Raw genomic sequence first — 22,107 nt, 5'->3', positions numbered from 1 at the left:
TATAATTGCGTGTCCACACAATTTTTTTTCAATTTTTTTGTAAGGCCCCAAATTTATACTACTACTACTACTATTTCCTAATAATTTGGTCTCACTCGGCAAATAGTAGTAAAATAGCCAGAATAATAATAAAATATATATATAATCCTACAACTCTAGCTACTAAAACTTGTTGGCAACAACATTTTATAGTGACAAGTGACATTAAATTTAAATGACGTTTTGATGATGCTACTTGTGAAAGTGTGTCCGTGCAAACTACTGATTTGATCGAGTGTTGGAGCCGAGCTGCAGCTCAAAGAAGAGATCAAGAAATGAAGCTCGGTTTTGAGCTAGCTCGGCTAGAAAGGAGTTCGGCCAGAAAGGAGTTCGGCTAGAAAGGAGTTCGGCTAGAAAGGAGTTCGGTGAAAGGAGTTCGGTAAGCTCGGCTTACCAAGCTGGAACTAGCCTGGAACTAGCCGAGAAGAAGAAGGCAGAAGAAGGAAGCTCGGCTTTGAGCTGGAACTAGCCGAGAAGGAAGAGTTCGGTTTTGAGCCGAGTAGCGGTTATAACTAACTTTGGGAAATAGAGTTAGTTGGACTTTATTTCTTGATTGCATCTTGTATAAATAGCTCGATAGAGCTCAGTAGTGAAGTAGCAGAATTACACCATATACACACACACCTAGAGAGATTAATTCTCAAGATAGCGAGCGGTTGTGAGCGGAAGAGTGTGAGTGTGAGTTCGTTGTAATTGTAAAGAGTTCATCAATAAGATTCCGGTCATCTTCTCCGTGGACGTAGGTGGTTTATCACCGAACCACGTTATATCGTTTGCGTGCTTTATTTTCTCGATTACGTGTGTGAGATCAGCGGCAACGCAACCCAACAGGTGGCGCCGTCTGTGGGAATTTCCCAAAGGAGTTCTTGATTGCTTTCTGGGATAGTTAGGGTCCAAGAATTCCGGTACTTGAGCTGATCTTGGCGATTGCCCACCGTCTGTTTGAGAAATGTCTACAGCTAAGTTTGAGGTGGAGAAGTTCACCGGGAAAAATGACTTTGGGCTGTGGAGGTTGAAGATAAAGGCCATCTTGATGCAGCAGGGCCTATGGAATATCTTGAAGAATGAAGTCGATGCCGAGAAAGAAGCGGAGGTCGATGAAAAAGAGAAAGGGAAGCTTCAGGATATGCAGTATAGAGCCTACAGCACCCTAATCTTGAATTTGTCAGATAGGGTTCTGAGGGAAGTCTCCAAAGAGGAGACAGCTGCGGGAGTATGGACAAAACTTGAGTCATTGTACATGACCAAGTCCATTACAAATCGTTTACACCTGAAGCAGAAGCTCCTTGCATTCAGATTCTCAGATGCGAGAGGAATTACAGAGCAACTTGAAGAATTTGGTAAGTGTGTAGATGATTTGGAAAATATCGATGAAATGATCAAGGATGAAGATAAAGCCTTGATGCTGCTGAATTCGCTTCCTAAGAGTTTTGAACACTTCAAGGATGCGGTGTTACTTGGAAGAGAGTCCAAGGTTACATATGAAGAAATTTATTCTGCTCTGAAAATGAAGGAATCGCATAAGAATGATTATTCCACTTCTACTAGACAAAATGATCCAGTGGCTGAGAGTCTTTTCTTGAAGAAGGGTCAGAACAAGAAAGTTTTCAACAAGAAGAAACAAAACAAAGATAAGGCTGAGGGAGAGAGGGAGACTAGAAGCTGCTACTATTGCAGAAAGCCGGGTCACTTGAAGAAGGCATGTTTTGCTTGGAAAAGGAAGCAAGAACAAGCGATCAATGCAGGTTCAAATACTGCAGATCTTGCTCAGGAAGTGGAGGCCAATGAGGCCTTGAATATACTCTCAGGGGCAAGAATTGAAGAATGTTGGATCATGGACTCGGGTTGCTCCTTTCATATATGCTCCCACAGATCCTGGTTTCAAAAGTTGACAGCACACACAGGATCAGTAATGTTGGGGAATGATCAGACATGTGATGTTAGAGGGATTGGAGAAATCAAGCTGAAGGTGAGTGATGGTAGTGTAAAAACTCTCACAGAAGTGAGGTTCATACCTCAGATCAAGAGAAACTTGATTTCTTTAGGGCTGCTGGAGTCCAAGGGCTACAAGTTTGAGTCCAGTAACGGAGTACTCAGGGTGACAAAGGGTCCCAGAATAGTCATGGAGGCCAAAAGAAAGAATAGCCTGTATTACTTGGTGGGTGAAACCGTGATCAATGCAGCAAATGTTACTCAGTCAGAGAGCCTGGATCTGTGGCATGCTAGACTTGGGCATGTGGGGGAAAAAGGCATCAAGGAGCTTGCTAGGCTGGGTGCAATGAGGCTGGGGACATCAGAGAGGCTCAACAAATGTGAGTCTTGTATTCTTGGAAAGGCAAAAAGGCTACCATTCTCTGGTGGAAAGCACACTACAACAGCTCCCTTTGTATATGCTCACAGTGACTTATGGGGGCCTTCTCCAGCAGAATCCATAGGTGGAGGTAAGTATTTCATATCTATTATAGATGACTATTCAAGAAAGGTATGGGTTTACATCCTCAAAGAGAAGTCTCAAGCATTTGAGAGGTTTAGAGAATGGCATACTAGATATGAAAATGAGAAAGGGTCGGTGCTGAAGTACTTAAGAACTGATAATGGGATGGAGTTCTTATCTACTCAGTTTGATAGCTTCTGTAAAATGAAAGGGATAAGAAGGCATAGGACCGTGCCAAGGAACCCTCAACAGAACGGGCTGGCAGAGAGGATGAACAGGACGTTGCTAGAAAGAGTGAGATGCATGTTGTTCTACTCTGGAATGCCAAAGAAATTTTGGGCAGAGGCTGTTTCTACTGCAGCTGATCTGATTAACAAATGCCCCTCTTCATCAATTTCTAATGAGACTCCTGATCAGAGATGGTATGGAACTTTGGGAGACTACTCAGGCTTGAAGATTTTTGGGTGTGCGGCTTATGCACATATCAAGCAGAATAAGTTGGAACCAAGAGCAAGAAAATGTGTGATGTTGGGATACCAAGATGGAGTGAAGGGATATAGGTTATGGAATATGGATGAAGGGGGTCAGAATATCATTGTGAGTAGAGATGTAGTGTTCAATGAAGGAGAAATGCCATTCAAGATAACTAAAGCACCCCCTGGTGGTGACAGTAGCTCTAGCATTCAAGAGTTTGAGTTTGATGAGAAATCTGCTTGGTCTGATGCTGATGAGGGTGTTGAAATCTCTGAACACCAAGAAGAAGGTGGAGCTTCCAGTTCTCAGTCAGATGAAAACACAAGAGGTGGAGATCCATCAAATCAAGGAAACAGAAGAAATCCAAGAAGGAATGCAGGCTTGCCCAGCAGGTTTTCAGATTATGATATGAGCTTCTTTGCTCTTTGTATAGCAGAGGTGCTCATGTTCTCAGAGCCTTCAACCTATGAAGAAGCCATAAAATGCAAAGAAAGTCAGAAGTGGATCAGAGCCATGGAAGAAGAAATAGAGTCCTTGTTGAGAAATGGGACTTGGATTCTGGTGAATGACCCAGGGACTCAGAAACTCATAAGTTGCAAGTGGCTATTTAAGAAGTTGCTTGAAGTTGGTGGAAATTGTGGAATGTTGAAGTATGGAACAGGATTGAGAAGGGAATCTAGATATTGATGGAGTTTTGCAAGGACAAGGTGGAGATTTGTGAAAGTGTGTCCGTGCAAACTACTGATTTGATCGAGTGTTGGAGCCGAGCTGCAGCTCAAAGAAGAGATCAAGAAATGAAGCTCGGTTTTGAGCTAGCTCGGCTAGAAAGGAGTTCGGCCAGAAAGGAGTTCGGCTAGAAAGGAGTTCGGCTAGAAAGGAGTTCGGTGAAAGGAGTTCGGTAAGCTCGGCTTACCAAGCTGGAACTAGCCTGGAACTAGCCGAGAAGAAGAAGGCAGAAGAAGGAAGCTCGGCTTTGAGCTGGAACTAGCCGAGAAGGAAGAGTTCGGTTTTGAGCCGAGTAGCGGTTATAACTAACTTTGGGAAATAGAGTTAGTTGGACTTTATTTCTTGATTGCATCTTGTATAAATAGCTCGATAGAGCTCAGTAGTGAAGTAGCAGAATTACACCATATACACACACACCTAGAGAGATTAATTCTCAAGTAGCGAGCGGTTGTGAGCGGAAGAGTGTGAGTGTGAGTTCGTTGTAATTGTAAAGAGTTCATCAATAAGATTCCGGTCATCTTCTCCGTGGACGTAGGTGGTTTATCACCGAACCACGTTATATCGTTTGCGTGCTTTATTTTCTCGATTACGTGTGTGAGATCAGCGACAACGCAACCCAACACTACTAATTATCTGATTAAGCACTTAAAAGGCAGGATTAGCCGACTAATCATTGAAATTTTGAAATTTGGATCTAACTAAGAAAATATCAAATCACAACAAAAATCTATTATTGTGGAATGAATTTACCATTGACTTTACATGTAATAAATACTACTCCCAATACCAAACACCTAATTTGACAAAAAAAATGATTCTCCAATGACCAATAGATTTCATTAAACAACATTCAATTATCTTTGCTATCTATTAAGGTAAGGCCAAAAAATAAAGAATCTACGAACTCAAAAAGTAAAATGTTCATGTCCGTTACAAGTCATCCATACAATTTTTAGAGCACCCGCAATGCGGGCCGCCGGCGTTCCGCGGGCCGTTCCGCCGGAACGACTTCGCAGCGGAACGCGTTGCGGTGCATGGTGTCGTCGAGGAGCCGTTCTCAAGCCGTGCCGGGTGCCGACGGCACGACCCGCGGCACGGTCCGTGCCGCCACGCGCTTCGGCAACGTGGCTCTCCCCGCGTCGTGCGTGTCGCCCACTCGCCGGCCCGCGAGTGGGCGACGTCACGTGCTGACGCAATAATTATTTTTTTAAAAAAAAATCGATTTTATAAAAAAAAATTTAACGGTATTATTACCGTTTTTTTTATACCGTTTATTTATTTATTTTTTTTATTTTTATTTTTATTTTCTTATTCTATAAATACTCCTAATTCATCCTCATTTCACACACAACTACACATCTATTCTTCCTAAATCAACTTCATTTCCTCTCCAATTTTCATATTCAATCTCTTCACAAAATGTCCGGCGACGACAACTACGGCGAAGGCGGCTAGAGCGAGGAAGGGCCGAGGCGAATCAAGCCAGTCGGCCTCGGGATCAGGCTCGCGGGGAGGCTCGGACACACTTATGGTGGCGTAAATGACCGCCACAATGGCGGACACTTCCCGCTTCTCGTACGCCCAATTCGCGGCCTGGTGGAACGGAATTGTGCATATGGCAGCACAACTTGGCCTTCCGACTCCCCCTCAACCTCGACCGCCTCCGGAGGATGATTAGCCGGCGGAGTAGTTTTTTTATTTTCCCATGTTTAATTGTGTGTTTTTTATTGTGTGTTTTTTATTTTTTTAGGATTTTAATTGTGTGTTTTTTATTTTTTTTAAGTTTAAGTTGTAATTTTTTTTAATGTTGTGTGTTTTTTAATAAAGTGTGTTTGTTTTAATTGAATTGGGTTGGAAATAAAAATAAGAAATGAAATTGAATGAATAGTAATTTAAGGAACGGTTAAGGAACGGCTAAGGAACGGAGGGTTGCAGGTTCCGTTCCTTAGTTAAGGAATGGAGTAAAAAAGTACAGTGGGCCCGCAAATAGTAGTTTAAGGAACGGTATAGGAACAGCGTCGTGGATGGCCTTAGATCGTCACAGCTCAATTGCAGTGTAGTATTGCCACATATGTAGCTAAATATACGATGTATATTATGGTGCTGTTCGGTTGGCAAGATTAAATCTCATAAATAAATATGTATCATGTTTGGTTCATAAGATTGAACCCTTCAACTTAATCCTAGATGAATAGTCTCATGATAATTAGTCATAACCTCCCTCCTCCAGCTAAAATAATCCCACAACTTAATCCTAGATGGATAGTCTCATGATGATAGTCAAGGCAACCGAACGCCACATATATATATGGCAAAGCCGCAATACATTTCCATTTCTTTTTTCCAATTTTCTTTTTTCTTTCGATTTAATTTTTCCCTTTCTATTGCCTCTTTTTTCATTGTGTCATTTTTCTTTTTTCTTTTTTCTATTTTTCTATTTGCTTGATATGTAAAAGGAGAGATTGTTGGATGAGATTGGATGGATTTGAGATAGAGTCAAAGTTAGAAAGTAATACAATATGCCAAAATAAGTGAAATCATTTTTTAGCAAAAAATAACTCATTTTTTAGCTCTTAATTTATTTCATCTCTTATTTTATTTTCTTTACTTTTATCTATTTTTACTTTATTATATCTTCATTTTATAAAAAATCTAATAAAAATATAAAAGAATATAAGTAAAATAGAGAAATTGAACGGGAATGGCGTGAAATTTGACCATCCCCAGTGGAACCGCTGAATGCTGGCGAAACTGAGGAGACACAACGTAGGAGCATTGCAAGGGAGATCATCGAACCTCACTTGCAGTTTAACCATGCCAAATATACATATGTGGCGAAGTTGCGACACATTTTTTTTTAATTTAATTTTTCATTTGATTTCACTCTCCTTTTCCATTGCCTTTTCCTTCTTTTTCCATTTTCTCTTTTTCATTTTTTCCTCTTTTGTTTTGTCTGGACCTTGAAATTGAGAAGTAGTTAGATAAGATTGGATGAGAATGACATAAATACGTAACTGAAATGTAGATTTTTCCTTTCAAATTTAGAGAGTAATACAATATGCTGAAATAAAAAAAAAGTAAAATAGTGGAACTATATAATAGTAGTAAATACTGATTGAATATTTGTAGTTAAATTGCTGATATTTATGATCATATTTGAAATAATAATGTGGTATATTAAATTATTAATAGTAGAAATTTCAATTTTGTAGCTACGCTAGGAGTATTAAAACCAAAAACCAAAGTCAATACTTTCAAGAAAAAATAGTAAAAGCATAAAATTAATTAAAAATAAGAAGGTGTTAAAGAGAAATATAGAAATTGAGCGGGGCCAATTGTGGAATTTGATAAAACCAAAACAATATATAAACCCCTTCCCCACCTCCATTTTTCTCAGCTTGGTTAGAGAACTCAAGCTTCAAAAACACAAAAAACATTTCTCATTTTCTTCCGTTCTAATTTGCTATAATTCCAATTCCCCCCAAAAGTATTCTCATTTTCAAAATGCAGTCCCTTAATTCCCCCGCCGGCGTAGACCTCAATTCCTTAATCTGGAAGACGGGCACGACCCTGACCCGCGCCATCATCGGGTCGGGTCACCGGACTATCCAGTGCAGCATCAATTTCAGCACGAATCAGACCACCGGCAAAAGCTTCGGGTCGGGCCACACCAGCGGGACCCGATACGAGTGGCAGAGCGCGTGCTCTATACTCGCCGGCAAAGTTGAATCGCAGCAGCAGAACACCGCCGACGACGCCGCCGCCGTCAACGGCCACGCCACGCTCGATCTCGTCCCCGTCGAGCAGCAATCGACGCCGATTCGGAAGGCGCTCAGCATCGCTGATCTATCGCCATCGCCGATGCACGGCCAGAAGCTCCGCGTGGCGTACCAAGGCGTCCCCGGCGCGTACAGCGAAGCCGCCGCCGGGAAGGCGTACCCTGGCTGCGAAGCGATCCCCTGCGACCAATTCGAGGTGGCGTTCCAAACCGTGGAGCTCTGGATCGCCGATCGCGCCGTCCTGCCGGTGGAGAACTCCCTCGGCGGCTCGATCCACCGCAATTACGACCTCCTCCTCCGCCACCGCCTCCATATCGTCGGCGAGGTCCAGCTCCCCGTCCACCACTGCCTCCTCACGCTCCCCGGCGTGAGGAAGGAGTATCTCACGCGCGTGATCAGCCACCCGCAGGCGCTCGCCCAATGCGAGCAATCGCTCACCAAATTAGGGCTAAATGTGATCCGCGAAGCTGTCGACGACACCGCCGGCGCCGCGGAGTACATCGCGGCGAACAAACTCCTCGACACGGCAGCGATTGCGTCGGCGAGGGCGGCGGAGCTCTACGGGATGCAGATCCTCGCCGACGGAATCCAGGATGACCACAACAACGTGACCAGATTCGTGATGCTGGCGCGAGAGCCGATTATTCCGCGGATCGATCGGCCTTTCAAAACCAGCATCGTGTTCGCGCACGACGAGGGGACGAGCGTGCTGTTCAAGGTGCTCTCCGCTTTCGCCTTCCGCGACATCAGCCTCACGAAGATCGAGTCGCGGCCGCACCGCCACCGCCCGATCCGCCTCGCCGACGACGCGAACGGCGGCGTGGCGAAGCACTTCGAGTACATCTTCTACGTCGATTTCGAGGCGTCAATGGCTGATGTGAGGGCGCAGAACGCACTCGCGGAGGTGCAGGAGTTCACCTCCTTCCTCAGAGTGCTCGGAAGCTACCCTATGGACATGACGCCGTGGTCGCCGTCTTCCTCCGCCGCCGTGGAATAGGACTTTCTCGTGCATTTCTTCTCCGTTTTTATTTGCTTGTTTTTACTGTTAATTTTACCGAAATTACCAACATACCGAGAAAGAAAGTGTTTAGGCGCAGCGCAAATTGCATTGAGAGGGAAAGGAAAATATGGGTGTGTAAATATGTAATTTCGGGCCCTTTAATTAGTCTTATTAAATCAACGTGAGAGCATTAGCAGTGGCGCGGACCTCTTGGCGGAATTCCTTAAAACACCTCCTGCCACGCCATACGGACTTCCCATTGCACTGCCACGTCATACGGACTTACCACTGCACAGTGGCGGAATTCCCCGCGAAATTCCCGACGGACTTCCCACAATAATGCAATAAACGGGAATTCCGCGGGAATCAATGCAATGACGGACGTTCGCACGGAATTCCCCACGCAGTTCCGCGGAACGCCGCTGAACTGCGAATTCCTCGACGGAATTCCGTATCCGTGCATGCCACGCACAATGGCGGACGTCCGCCACGAAATTCACGCATGTCGGTGGGAATTATGCGGTGACGTCTAAGTGGAGTCCACTCTCTCTACCTACCTTTTTTTAAGAAGTTCAAGAGTTGTTAAGGTTATTCTTGTAATTTATTTTTTCTTTTTCTTTCTATTTTAATATACTATAGTATATGTTGATATTCGGGTTATCACATACTCTCTCCGTTTTTTAAAAATAGAAACATCTGAAACGACACGTGTTTTAATGCTCGATTTGGCAAAGTAAGAGAGAGGGAGAGAAAAAAGTGGTAAAGTAAGAGAGAGAAAAAAATGGTAAAGTAAGAGAGAGAGAAAAAAATTAATGTGGGTGAATTATGAGGTCTACTTTATTAGTGATATAAGTGGTAAATAAATAGATGTAAATGAGTGTAAAGATTTTTTAAAATAAGTTTGAAAGTTGTTGTTTTTAATGAACAGACTAAAATGGAAAGAATTGTTATTACCTATGACATTTAGTTATAAATCAACATGGCAAACGAACGACCTCGTAAAAATTCAAGAAAAATTCAAGAAAGTATAGTTGGCAAGTAATGATATTTTTTATAATTTCATGTGAATTTTCCATTTTTAAATTTTTTTGTTATCATGTCTCCAACACATGTTTCGTGTGTGAATATGTATCATACATATGAAATTGCATAAATACATATACATTCATGTATAGAGTAATCTTATTTTAAATTTTAGTATATATTTTTATTGATTTAAATAGCGTGCAATTGCATGTTTTATTGTGCACAAGCATAAATTTATCATATTTATAAATTATTACTATTATAAAATTCTGTACAGTGTACTAGTACAAATTTTGAATGCTTATAAAATCTTTATTTGTTTATAATTAATAATGACAGCTTAGTAATTTAATGTGTTTGTCATAATATAAGGTTTGAAAAAACTTTTATACTAAAAAACATAGATTCTTGAATTTTTACATTTTCTTAGTCCATTGTGACATTGATATCTATAACAGTTTCTTATAGCTATATATCGTTTAACACTTGTCAATGTATAAAATCAAATATTGTGCAGTCGTGTATAATTTTTAATGCGTCCAACATCCATGATTATTTCGAACTTAGCATATTAAATTATACACAAGATTCACTAATATATGTACGATATCAAATGACAAATGAAGGAGTATTCAATTATCAAAAAAATCAATATAGATCCTCAAAATACACAAAATCTAATTGAATATAGGAGTATCAATTATACATAGATCCATACAATGATTATTAACAGCAATTAAGTTAGTGAATAGATGCTAAATTAGTGTTCATAGTGAAGGGTCCCACTACAATAGACCTTGAATTATTGATAATTTAGCCTCCAACAAATATTGTATTGCATTTTATTCATGGATTTGTATTTAGTGTGATATACTATTGTTTTTAGAATGAATTACAAAAATGGTCCATGTACTGTATGTTTATTTTGTCTATAATTTTTGGACTTTAAAAATATTGCCAGTAGTCTTAAATTAAGGGTTTCTTTCAAAATTGGTCCTTTTAGCTTTTTTTTTAATCCAAAATGCCCTTTTGGGTGTTATACAATTTGGTCTTTTTACACTTTTAACATTTTAAATCTGATATTATTATTGTGTTGTACTAAATCTGATATTATTTTAAAATTATCATTCTTCTTCCATTTTATCATTCTTCACTTCGTTTCTTTATTTCAATATTATATTTAATTTTATAAAATTAATTTTAAATTTAGATTTTTAAATATCAATATATTTTAATTAATTGTGTTTTCTCTATTTCATGAATATAATATTCGCACGATATCACCAATATTGCATTTCATGCAGGTCAAGATTTTATCAAATGAAATGCGACATAAAATAAGACCGAATTTATTTTACTAACCATACCTAATTTAGATATAATGTAGAGAACCATATGCTTCTCCATAACCATAATGAATTGTTGCAATAGATATAAAAATTTATGGAAGCACACATTGAGAGCTAATTAATATAGAAACTATTCATTGCTTATCTTTTTACCTTAGTTATTTCATTGCTTATTTCTTCAATGTGAAAAATTGCAAATTTATTTCTTAATATAGAAACTATTCAAACTAAGCTTGTCAATTTCATAGCATGATATCACATTTTGTGTAAGGAAAGATGTAATAACTAAGTGAGATATCAAAATTCTAGGTTTCAAAAATTAAACTAGTATTAATTCGAATAGAAATATTATAATAATAAATACTTTATAATTTATTTGAATAAATGAAACTAGTGTATTTAATTTAATACTATTACTCGTAGACCAAGTCATCTATATCTATCGTGGTTGGTGTGTTATGGCAATTCTTTTACTTTTTCATTACTAATTCTAGATGATTTCCCGAAGAAGGGTCAAAATAAGTACTACAAAAAATAGTAGGTAACCAGTTCAACTACTAATATTTCGACACCAACTAAATAATTCTAAGACATTAAAAGTGAACTATTTTTGTCAAAGTTAACTATTTAAATATTAAGATAATGTTTGTATCTCGAATTTTATATAGGTGACAAAGATTTTATATTATATTGTCACATATAAAAGTGATACAAATATTATGCTATAGATTTTTTTGATAAAAGGCCAATATTGTATTGATAAAGGAAAAATAATTTGTTTTGTTAATAATAAAGTCCAAAGCATAGCCAACGGGTTGGGGAGGGACGATAAGCTCAGTTTTGAAACGATTGGGCCAATTGCAGTTTCTTAGTCTTATAAAAGGCCCAAAGCCCCAAATGCAGTGATGGGCTTAGTTTTGAAATTACTGGGCCCAGTAAATTCCATTTTGCAGAAATAGTCCAAATACAGTAGTATTTTTCTTGTTTATTATATTCCAAATTTTCTTGTCATTACAAAGAAATTAATCCTTAACTTTAAATATAGAGTAACATCAAAATCAGTAAAGAAATTTAGTTATTTTATCTGCTGATAAAAATCCTTATCACAATCAGAATAATCTTCCAGTGAATCATACACAATAAAATTGTAAAGCATTATTCTTAGTGTTGGAATAAGGGGGAACAGACACATGTGTAGGGCAATGTTTTGCTTATCTTAAATATATATATCTAGACTTGGAAAATCAAGAAATTGAAAAGTTTTAGGACAATTATGACATGCATTCATACAATAAGATTTGCATTCATAAATTAATATTTACATGCACAAAGTCCCATCGCCTAGCAATGATTAAAGATTTATTCTGTAATAAAACTATGAAGCCATAATAATGCTCACTTAAAAAAATACTTTTATGAATTTCAATTAACGTAATAATAAATTAATAGTCTTATTTAATGTTGAATAAAAGGTGATTTGATATAGGATGAGAAGGTGATATGACTTTAATAAAAGGTATAGAGTAGTGATACAAAAAATTATAAGTGAATTAAATATTTAGATAAATCACTACTAAATGAATCGATCTTTATTGGTAAAGAAAAAAAAAGAGAAATGAAAAGAATATTAATGATAATGAGAGTGATGGGAAACAGTTGTCAAAAATGTCGAGGAAAGGTTGACTAATTATTGAAGCTGTCAACATATATTTTTGGACTATGTTATAACCTTTTTTCTGGACCACAAAGCTAAAGTTTTATTCCAATCTCTTTATTTAAACGACTATTATATCACCACCTGTAATTCCATCAATTTTACTTTTTTTTTTGGTCAAATTGTAAAAATTAGTAAACTTTGGGAGAAATTTAGTTTTGTTTCACAACTTTAAAACTCAATTGTAAATACCTTGAATTAATATTATTGAGATGTTTGCATGTAACGTGTTTGATGATATGATTGAATAAGCGTTAAATGTATCCAAATTGATAAATATTATGAATATGAAGACTCAAATGGTTTATAAATCCGTAATTCAAATGTCATATTATCAATTCCATAAATTTTGTTTTCTGAATTCATTATTAACGTTATCATATTATATCGTCATATGATAGTGGGGAGTGTAAAGAGATATACATATTACCCATATTTTATTCCAATTCAACAGTGACACTATTATCCATTCAATTTGTAATTTTGTTTTGCACGGCATTCTATAATCTATAATCAGATTTGTTTTTATTTTTCTAAGAAAACTGGTGAACTGATTGATAACTTATTAGTATTTTCATATTTTGTTCATTCAGTAAATCGAGAAAATATTCTCATTATCTTATTTTGTTCATTTAATCGAGTAATTATTCTTAATATTTTTTATGGTGGTTTTGGGCGCTGCTAGCTAGGAAACTTCCTAAACATTTTTTTTTCGATCAAAGAACTGTTATTTTTATAATTTTTTTAAAATTTTAATACTAATTTCTTGAATTTATTTATTTTCAGCTCGGTCCAAACTATTTTTCAATTGATTATTAGTATATGTTATACCACATCAACACGACAAACATATATACAAAAATATAATTATATTGATGCGTTACGACAATACTTAATTTTATTCGGTGGAATCATGTTGAGTTTCCATTTCATTTATTTATTAATTGTTCAAATCAGTATAACTTTATATATCGAACTAATTTATTCGAATTACATCAAGCCCAACATAATATTAAATAAAAAAATTATTTTCTTATAGTAAAAAATGAAGTTTCCACCTTCAAAAGAAATGAGGGTGCCGTCAAAACGCACATCAGATTTCTACACGTAAATTTTTGAAATAAAGATATCCATAATTGATTTGAACCTTATCTAAAATCATGTTACAAATGAATTATTTATCCTTTAAAAGACTTTAATAAAAAAGAACAAATTATTTTATCCTTTAAAAGACTTTAGAAAAAAGGAACAAATAATTGAATCATATATTAAAGAGACGAGATGACTATCAAATTAAAAGTACGAGATAAGAAATGAGATCTCAACATATATGTATATGACATGTTTTTCACATATCCAAGCAAGTAAAAGAAACATAGTATTATTACACTCTCCACTTCAATTCCTTTATGTATTTATACTAAGCATATGCTCTATTCACCTCTCCCAACAATAACAATAACCCCTCTTTCTCCCCTCTCTCTCTCTTTCAACAATGAAGAAGAAGATCCATTCACTTGCACTTCTCCTCATTCTTGTTTTCCTCATCACAATCTCACACACTTCTTCAAGAAAGCTCTCATCAAACCAAGGTATTAAACCAATATAATTCTCTCTCTATATATATACACATTTTTTTAATTTCTTTTAGTACTATAGGGTTGAAAATATTTGTATCATTTATGCAGAAATCAAGATCAATAAATCTATTACAGGAAATGGACAGACGGAATCTTTCCATGTAATTTTTCCTCTCCTCAAACCAATATTTGATTTTTTTTCTTAAATATGATATATGATTTTAATATATTTTTTCTGATAGAATCTGATGGGGATGGAGGAGTGTGGGAATGAAGATGAAGAGTGCTTAAACAGAAGGATTCTTGCAGATGTTCATCTTGATTACATCTACACCCAAAATCAGAAGAATTGAAAATATTCAACAAATTAATTAAAATAAAATAGTTATTTATGCTGGTTTTAGAGAAAGTTTAATCTTGAGATGATGTTTTTTTTATTTTCTTTGTCTTTTATTGATCAGAAGTGAAAACTGGGCTCTCAGAGCACTGGCAAATTTTCAGACATGTGAGTTATTTACTTCTTACTAGTATATAATGTGTGTTGATTTCAGGATCTTTAATTTTCACTTATTTTATTAGTACTATTGTTTGGGAAAGTTGAAGAAGATTTTAGTAGTTTAATTCTCTGTATGTTCCAAATCTTAATTGTTGCTCTTACAATGTAAATTAGCATTGCCACTATATATAAAAAATAGCTTAAATTATTGTGTAGAAAACTTATGAAATGCTTCTATTTTCCAGAGCTTTTATGCATTAATCATTCTGATATTTTACCATCTTGATTGGAAAGGAAAGTTTGTAGGGCTCAGCCTACAATAACTTATGAACCAAAATGAAATATTCGATTTTATCCCATCGTTCTAAAGTTTTATATATAAAATATTCTTGAAGCTCCGGGAGATATTTTTTGGGGCAATTGAGGGAATATTTTCAAGCCAAAACTGAAAAATCGTTTTTTTTTAAAAAAAATTCGTCCTAAAATTGGAATGTAATAGTCAAACGATGAGATAAAATCGGATATAATTCTTTTTATAAAATGACAAAACATGCACTGATTTGAATGGGCAACAGATTACCTAACATTCTGAACCAAAGCTGAATATGGCAAACGATAATGCAATTCTTTATCAAATACTACTAAAGTTTCTAAATTTATGTGTGCTCCACATTTCATTTCACTTTTCAACTATAGAATACTGTTTTGTTTAGGAAGAATTGCACAAATTAAAATTGTTATAATACAAAATGAATTTGTTCAATGCATCAGTGGTACTTAATTAGTAACAATTACTTACTACTCCGTATAATTTCCTAACCTGTTAAGCTTATCAAAAAATACATTTTTATTTAGCTAAAACGTTTGAAATATGTAATCAGTAGTAACATTTCTGCATTTCGGATAGATTGAGCTTTTTAAAAAAAACGCATAAAATCACTATCGCTACTAAACGCGGGGTACTTACACCCGACATTACGTGTGCCTGCACCCAAAATCCACAAAACTCCTACCCGCACCCGACATTGCGCGTACTCACATCCGACATTCCGATTACCTGGTGCGAATACCCATTGAGTATCGAATTGGGTCGGGTATTACCCAATACTTGATTCCAAATTGATGGGCCTAGAAATAATTGTTACTCCATATAGTACCAAATTTGTTGTGTTATAAGATGAACAAGTTATATTGGGCCCAATAGGTTCGGAAACGGCCCAAAATGAATTGTTTTCAGCCATACAAAGGGGGAATGTCCCATTATTTTTGAATGCTTATATTTCAGGTATATAATTTACACCAACTATATTGTATCCACCTCAGTATAAAATTTCATCATCCATTTATAACATAAGTTGGCGTTTCATGTATTACGAAGTTATTAAGAAAATTCACATATTTGTCTGTGAGTCTTAATTTTCGAGATTTATTTAATAATATATCAATTCATATGATAAAGAGTTTTCATGATTTACTAATGCTAGGAATATGAATAATTAATAAGATACAGTTAAGGCTTGTTTTGTAGCATGTCTAGAAAAAGTTGAGATAAGAACTAATTAAAAAAGGGGAGGTGTTTGAGCTCTAAAATTCCAAATCATCAAAAAATGTTGATTCTACGTAATCATAGCAACAAACGAAATTAATAAACAACAGGAAAAAATCAACACCACAACTTAACTACGACTAAAATCCACACCACGACAGAATATTTGAACTACTGTCACTAATCAATTAAAGACAAAATTAAAAGAAAACTCAAACCGGAATTGTCGTTTCTGCACGGAATAGACACGTGACTAGTTTTTTTTAGCATTGATTTCGTTTCGCAATTGCACGCGCAATTCATTGTTGCCGTGTGCTTTCTACTGCTTCTCGACGCACAGAGTTAAACCCTAGTGTTGTTGCCATTGAATTTTAGATAAGCGCCACCTACTCTTTCACATTTGGCCTTCTACCTCTCTTTATTTCCGGCTAGACATCGCCTTCCCTTTTTGTATGCCGCCCATTCCTCTATCTTTCTGCTTTGCCTTTTGTGCATGTAAGTCACAATAGTTAAGCTTAGCTCATACTGCGCTTTAGACGCGTAACAAACAGTGGCATAACATTGTTAGACCAATTTTAATAAGCTAGCTTTAGCCATTCACTCTATACCAAACACACCCTTATTGGAATATTGATGACTATAAATATACAGTGTATTATAAGTTTCATATTTATGCATATAAAGAAGCCCATGAAATTGATGTGTTGAATTGGTAAATGCACATGTATATGATATGAAGGGACCAAACGACTGCGTTTTATGGCACGTAAGTGAGCATAGAAGAAGCAACCAGCCAGGATTTTCATGATGAGATTCTGGTCACATCGTCTACTTTTGTCTCCACACAGGAACTTCCGTCTTCCAATGAGACTTTGCCACGTCACTGAGCAGTATGCCACGTCATTAATGCGGTATAATTGGAAAATTAATAATTAGAACAAGCCGCAATGAATTTGGAGGAAAATTTTATTCGGAAACAAAAAAAGGAAACTGGAAAATTAAATAAATATAAAATGCAAATCAGTGTGCTTTTCTTTCTCTCTCTTTTCATCTCTCTCTCTCGTCTGTCGAAATCACTGCAACATCCCTTTGATTTCCAGCGATCTGATTAAGATCAAACGAGCGATGAGCTGAAGAATCAGAAAATATCAGATTTGTTTTGGATTGATTGTTGATTGGGTTAATCGATTCACCGTCAATGGCGTCGAGTGGAAATACGAATTTCAACGCCGCCGCCTGTTTTAGGGGACTGTCGAATGCGCAAATGTCAGTCATCTCCGCCGCGTCGGCGACGCCTAATTCTCAGCCCTTCCTCTGCCAGGATGAAGGATTCGGAGGCGAAGGCTTGGTAGTCGCGAGAAAATTGGAGAGGAGGAGGGGATTGTTGAATATCGACTTGAACGTCGCTCCGCCTGAGGCTGCTGATTGCGAGTTCGAGGCGGAGGAAGGCGGAAATGAACCGGAGACTCCGCCGGCTGAGGATTCCGTGAAAAAAGCGGACGTATCTGACGAAGGTGAGGTGAATTTCAACGCGGAGGTGAAAAGCGCCGAAATCGGCGGAGATGCAGAGGAGGAGAGGAGGAATACACGTTGGATTGCGCTGCTCGGAGTCGCGGAGAATGCGCTGCGCGAGAAAAAGGAGGAAGAAATCAGGAAGAGGAAGCGCGGCGGCGAGGCGGCGGCGGAGGCGAGGAAGAGGATCGGATTCGACGGACACCGACGTTTGGTGGCGGATTGGAATCGAGACTCGTCGGCAGCGGTGGTGGTGCGATCGACGAGGGGGAGGGCGGTGGCGATGCCGAGGAAATACAGTGACTCGGTGCTGGGATCGGCGGCGGTGGAATTGCCTCGGTACGGCAAATCCGGCACCGTTTTTTGCATAAAGCGGAAGTCCAGGTGATTGCGCGACAACAGAATTTACTGTTTTTAAACCTATCTTTTATTTACCGCGCGGTGACAATAATTAGGATCTAATTTTCTATTACTTGAATTTTTAAGTGAGTTTATTCTTGCTTAAACTTATGGACCATGGTACTACCTCTCTATTTTAATACTATATGTCATATTTAACTGTATTTTGTTTGCTAATAATGTTATATTTCACTTTATTTTACTCCATTTGTTTCCAAAGTCACCACTAGTGGTAAAAAAAATAGTACTTAGTAGTAATTTTCAATTTAAGAAAGACACTTTTTTTTGGATAATATGTTGACCATATGAATATGTAATATTTATTCAATTATGCAGTCAATCTGAACTATGTATATAAATATTTGACTAAGTCATCAATGGGTTAAGTAAATCTAACTAACTAACTGGATTATTGTGATAAAAAAAAATGAAGCTTTGATTGATTTGTAATTATCGTATGGTGAAAAAATCGAGTAATTTATGTTCCATTTATTGTTGGTGTTCATTTTAAATAAGTAACGTTGTTTAATAAGCCGTTGGTGATTTTCATGTATGATTTTTGGTTATCGTATCAAATACTAGTACTTAGTACCGAAATATTTTATTGAACAAATCTAATGTAATTGATCAAATTTGATGATATTTAGTCAATTTGCCTTAATAATAACTCCACATAATACGGATCTTATTTGTTTATGAATGTAATTTTGCTAAATAAAGTTCATTTATGATAGTACTAAATTTATTTAAATGACACGTATTTTTCTCAACTGCATAAATACAGCGTTTTCTGGACTGACATTGTTTCCATTTTAGACTATTTTCAATATACACTGAAACCTAAAATGCGATAGATAATTAACTTTTATGGTATAGATAATAGATAATACTCTCTCTGTTACATTAGCGTTGGCACATAATTTTTCCACTTATTTTGAAAAATTGTAACTACTGCAATAAATAATTAAAATAGAGAATGAGTAAACTAAGAGAAAATAATATAGAGAAGAGTATTCAAAATATTATTTTCTCTCTTACTTTACTCTCTCTCCACTTGAACTATTTCATTTTTTAACATTTCTTCCAAATGGGTGTGAAAAAGAAATATGCTAACACTAATGAAACAGAGAGTATCTATTTGTAGGTTTACAATAAACAAAACCAATTTTTTTAAAAAAAATTGTGATTAGAAAAAGGCATAACATAGAAAATATTCTTTAAAGTTTAAATTTAATGTAAATGATTGGAGTAAAATTATATTACTCCATTTAATATGGCATTTACACTAAAACGAGTTTGAATTTAGTGTAAATTATTGGAGATGCTCTTAGGTTTTATAGTAAAACGCAAACTTTACATATTATTATTTAAATGAATAATAAAAGAAAGTTATCCCCACATAAATGTGAATGGCTATAGTCGTGATTATATTTACTTCAATTATAAAAGTATATTTCCCATCTATTTTAGTAAGTTACAATTACATTAGAGGAATACTTTTTATTTAATAAAATATTTACAAAATAAAATTGCAGTGATACCAAATTCATTATTGAAAAGAGGAAAAGTAAACAAATCAATGGGGGCTGCTGCGTCGTATATTTGTCTGAATTCATTATATTTATTATCCTCTGAATTTTTAATTGCATTTGTACTAAAACACAACTACCGGCAATTAAGAGACTTTTAGAAATTTTACCAAATATTTTTACTTGATTTTGTAAATTATAAAGGAACTTATGAACTTAGCCTAGGAGTAGATCAATTAGCATAGGTAGTCTTTTGGTAATTGTTAATGATTAAATTCAAAGATTTGAGAGTATGATTGCTGAATTAATTTCCACACATAACCAAACAAACACAGTAAAATGGTTTTTATTAGAACTTTGAGTAGTTAAAAACTTGAATTAAAAAATAAAATACTCTCTCCGTCCCAACTATGTTGAGTCAAATTTTTTTTGGATGTCCTAATAAAACTGAGTCATTTACTTTTTTGACAAAAAATAAAACATTCAATCACTCTTATTTTATTCAATCATTTACTTTACTCTTTCTTTATATTTCATAGTACTTTTTTCCTCTCTCATATTTTTAACAAAATTTCTTAATCTTTGTATCCAAAAGTTCTGTATTAAACTTAGTTGGGATTGAGGGAATCCTTATTAATAATAAGACAAGTTTTTTGGGATTTCTTTTCAGAAAATTTGACCTCATGAGACATTTCCCTTGTGCAAAAAGTAGTACTATACTACTGCTTCAAAAACAGATTTTGCTTTTCTAACAGAAAACGTACGATCCAAAGTTAAAGACAGCAAATTATCCCAATGTAAATAGATTATCATGGAGAACACTTTGGAAAGAAGTAGTATGAAAAACAATGAGAGTAATACTTTTAATTAGAAAAAATGTATAATTCCATCAACTAAGAGCATCTCCAATGGGCGGACATCTCACTAGGACATCCACTAGGACATCCCAAAAACACTTCATGCCACGTCACTAGGACTTCCCATCCTACTGCCACGTCACTAGGACATCCCCTGCATAATCCGCCCTTCCCATCGCCCTTCCCACTAGGACATCCCGCAATTAAAAAAAATCATACATTTACAAATAAAACAATTAACATTTACGGAAATAAAATTTGACCGAGAATACGAACGGGAAAAATTAACAACTTCATCGGAAATAAAATTCAACGAGCAGTATATATAGAGTTTAAAAAAAAATAAAAATAAAAACGGGACGTCCAACCGGACGTCCACCCGCCCGTCGCGCCGACGTCCGAGGACACCCGACGTCCTCACAGGACGCCCGTATCCGACCCTAAACGCCACAATGGCGGACGTCCCGGTCGCCCGTCGCGACGTCCGACCGGATGTCCGACCGGACGTCCGCCATTGGAGATGCTCTAAAAATATCTATATGTAAAAAGGGAGTTTCATCTTATTGTGTTATTCGCTGAAATGTACATCAAATTATTACACGTAAACCTAAGAAATAACATCAAATCAGACATGTTTTTGTACAATACTATTTAAAAATGGGTCAATCCCCCTTAAAAGGTTTTGTAAGAAAGAAGAAATATAACGTGTGTTAATTAACTTAGTGATAAAATATATTACTAGTTAATGTCTGACACCAAATATTTTTAGATATAAACATGCAATCTTTAAATTTCTATATATTTGTCATTACAGAGGTGAGTGTTGTCCATAATTAAATAAGTTTGGCATGCATACAATTGTTATTTTAATAAATGAGACAAAATGAGCAAATCCATAACTCAGACAAATTGAGTCTTACATTACTCAAAGAAATATTACACTAAAATAATTCATGAAAATTGCTTTGCATTAAATTTCACGCTGTATAAGCAATAATAGTAAATCATTAGTTTCATGTTATAAAATCACATACACCCTTGTTCCCCCATACTTTACTTTTAATAGTATAGTACTTAGGTGTGTGATCAAATACTAACTTTTTATAGTAATAATTAATAACTAAATATCAATTCTGTAGGTTAAAAATATCAACATAAAGACATAAATTTATCAATCTTTCTTGTGTTGATAAATTATGTCTTTGTGTTGATATTTAAATTTACATGTTGTATTGATATAATTATGTCTTTGTATTGATAATTTTAATACACAGTATTGAAAGTTATTAGTTATTATTGTAAATTAGTTAGCAGACTAATGCAACTCATAGTACTTATATGCATATTAAAATTAACAACTTTAAAATCAACAATAAAATTATCAAGGTGGAGTCAAATAACACCATTAGCAAAATAATAAAGTTGAGGTCCCCGGATTTGCACTAACCACAAATCCCTTATCGAAAAATGAATAATAAAACGTTGCATTTAAGTGCCACCAAACATGATAATAAATGAATTAGGAGTCGACTCAAGTTAAATAAATTGCCAATATTGAGAATGAAAACGACACATCCCATATGTGTGCTGCATTTTAGTCCAAGTTAATCACTAATCCAGAAAATGAATCTGTTAGAGTATCTCCAA

The 22,107-nt window shown here is 35.9% G+C and overlaps 2 protein-coding genes across 2 annotated transcripts; both read left to right on the top strand.

The window, feature by feature from the left end:
- The first annotated feature begins 6,970 nt into the window (after nt 1–6,970).
- Nucleotides 6,971–8,664, top strand: LOC121745173 (arogenate dehydratase 1-like). Its single transcript, XM_042138977.1, has one exon. It carries the CDS (start codon nt 7,178–7,180, stop codon nt 8,447–8,449), a length of 1,272 nt encoding a protein of 423 aa, XP_041994911.1. The 5' UTR covers nt 6,971–7,177; the 3' UTR covers nt 8,450–8,664.
- Nucleotides 8,665–13,899: 5,235 nt separating this feature from the next.
- On the top strand, nt 13,900–14,671 carry LOC121743519 (putative phytosulfokines 6). The gene is made up of 3 exons (XM_042136830.1): nt 13,900–14,133; nt 14,230–14,282; nt 14,364–14,671. The coding sequence occupies exons 1-3, from the start codon at nt 14,037–14,039 to the stop codon at nt 14,472–14,474; spliced, it is 261 nt and encodes an 86-aa protein (XP_041992764.1). The 5' UTR covers nt 13,900–14,036; the 3' UTR covers nt 14,475–14,671.
- Nucleotides 14,672–22,107: the final 7,436 nt, after the last annotated feature.

This window comes from Salvia splendens, chromosome 8, assembly GCF_004379255.2.
Source record: "Salvia splendens isolate huo1 chromosome 8, SspV2, whole genome shotgun sequence".
In the NCBI taxonomy this organism is placed as follows: domain Eukaryota; kingdom Viridiplantae; phylum Streptophyta; class Magnoliopsida; order Lamiales; family Lamiaceae; genus Salvia; species Salvia splendens.
Note: the sequence above shows the minus strand (reverse complement) of the source record. Positions and strands in the feature narration are given on the sequence as shown.

Bases quoted from the DNA above. Each gene is read 5' to 3' on its own strand.
- LOC121743519 (XM_042136830.1), top strand. From the start codon at position 14,037: ATGAAGAAGAAGATCCATTCACTTGCACTTCTCCTCATTCTTGTTTTC. The intron at 14,134-14,229 runs GTATTAAACCAA...TCATTTATGCAG, and splicing joins AAAGCTCTCATCAAACCAAG to AAATCAAGATCAATAAATCT. The intron at 14,283-14,363 runs GTAATTTTTCCT...TTTTTCTGATAG, and splicing joins GACAGACGGAATCTTTCCAT to AATCTGATGGGGATGGAGGA.
- LOC121745173 (XM_042138977.1), top strand. From the start codon at position 7,178: ATGCAGTCCCTTAATTCCCCCGCCGGCGTAGACCTCAATTCCTTAATC.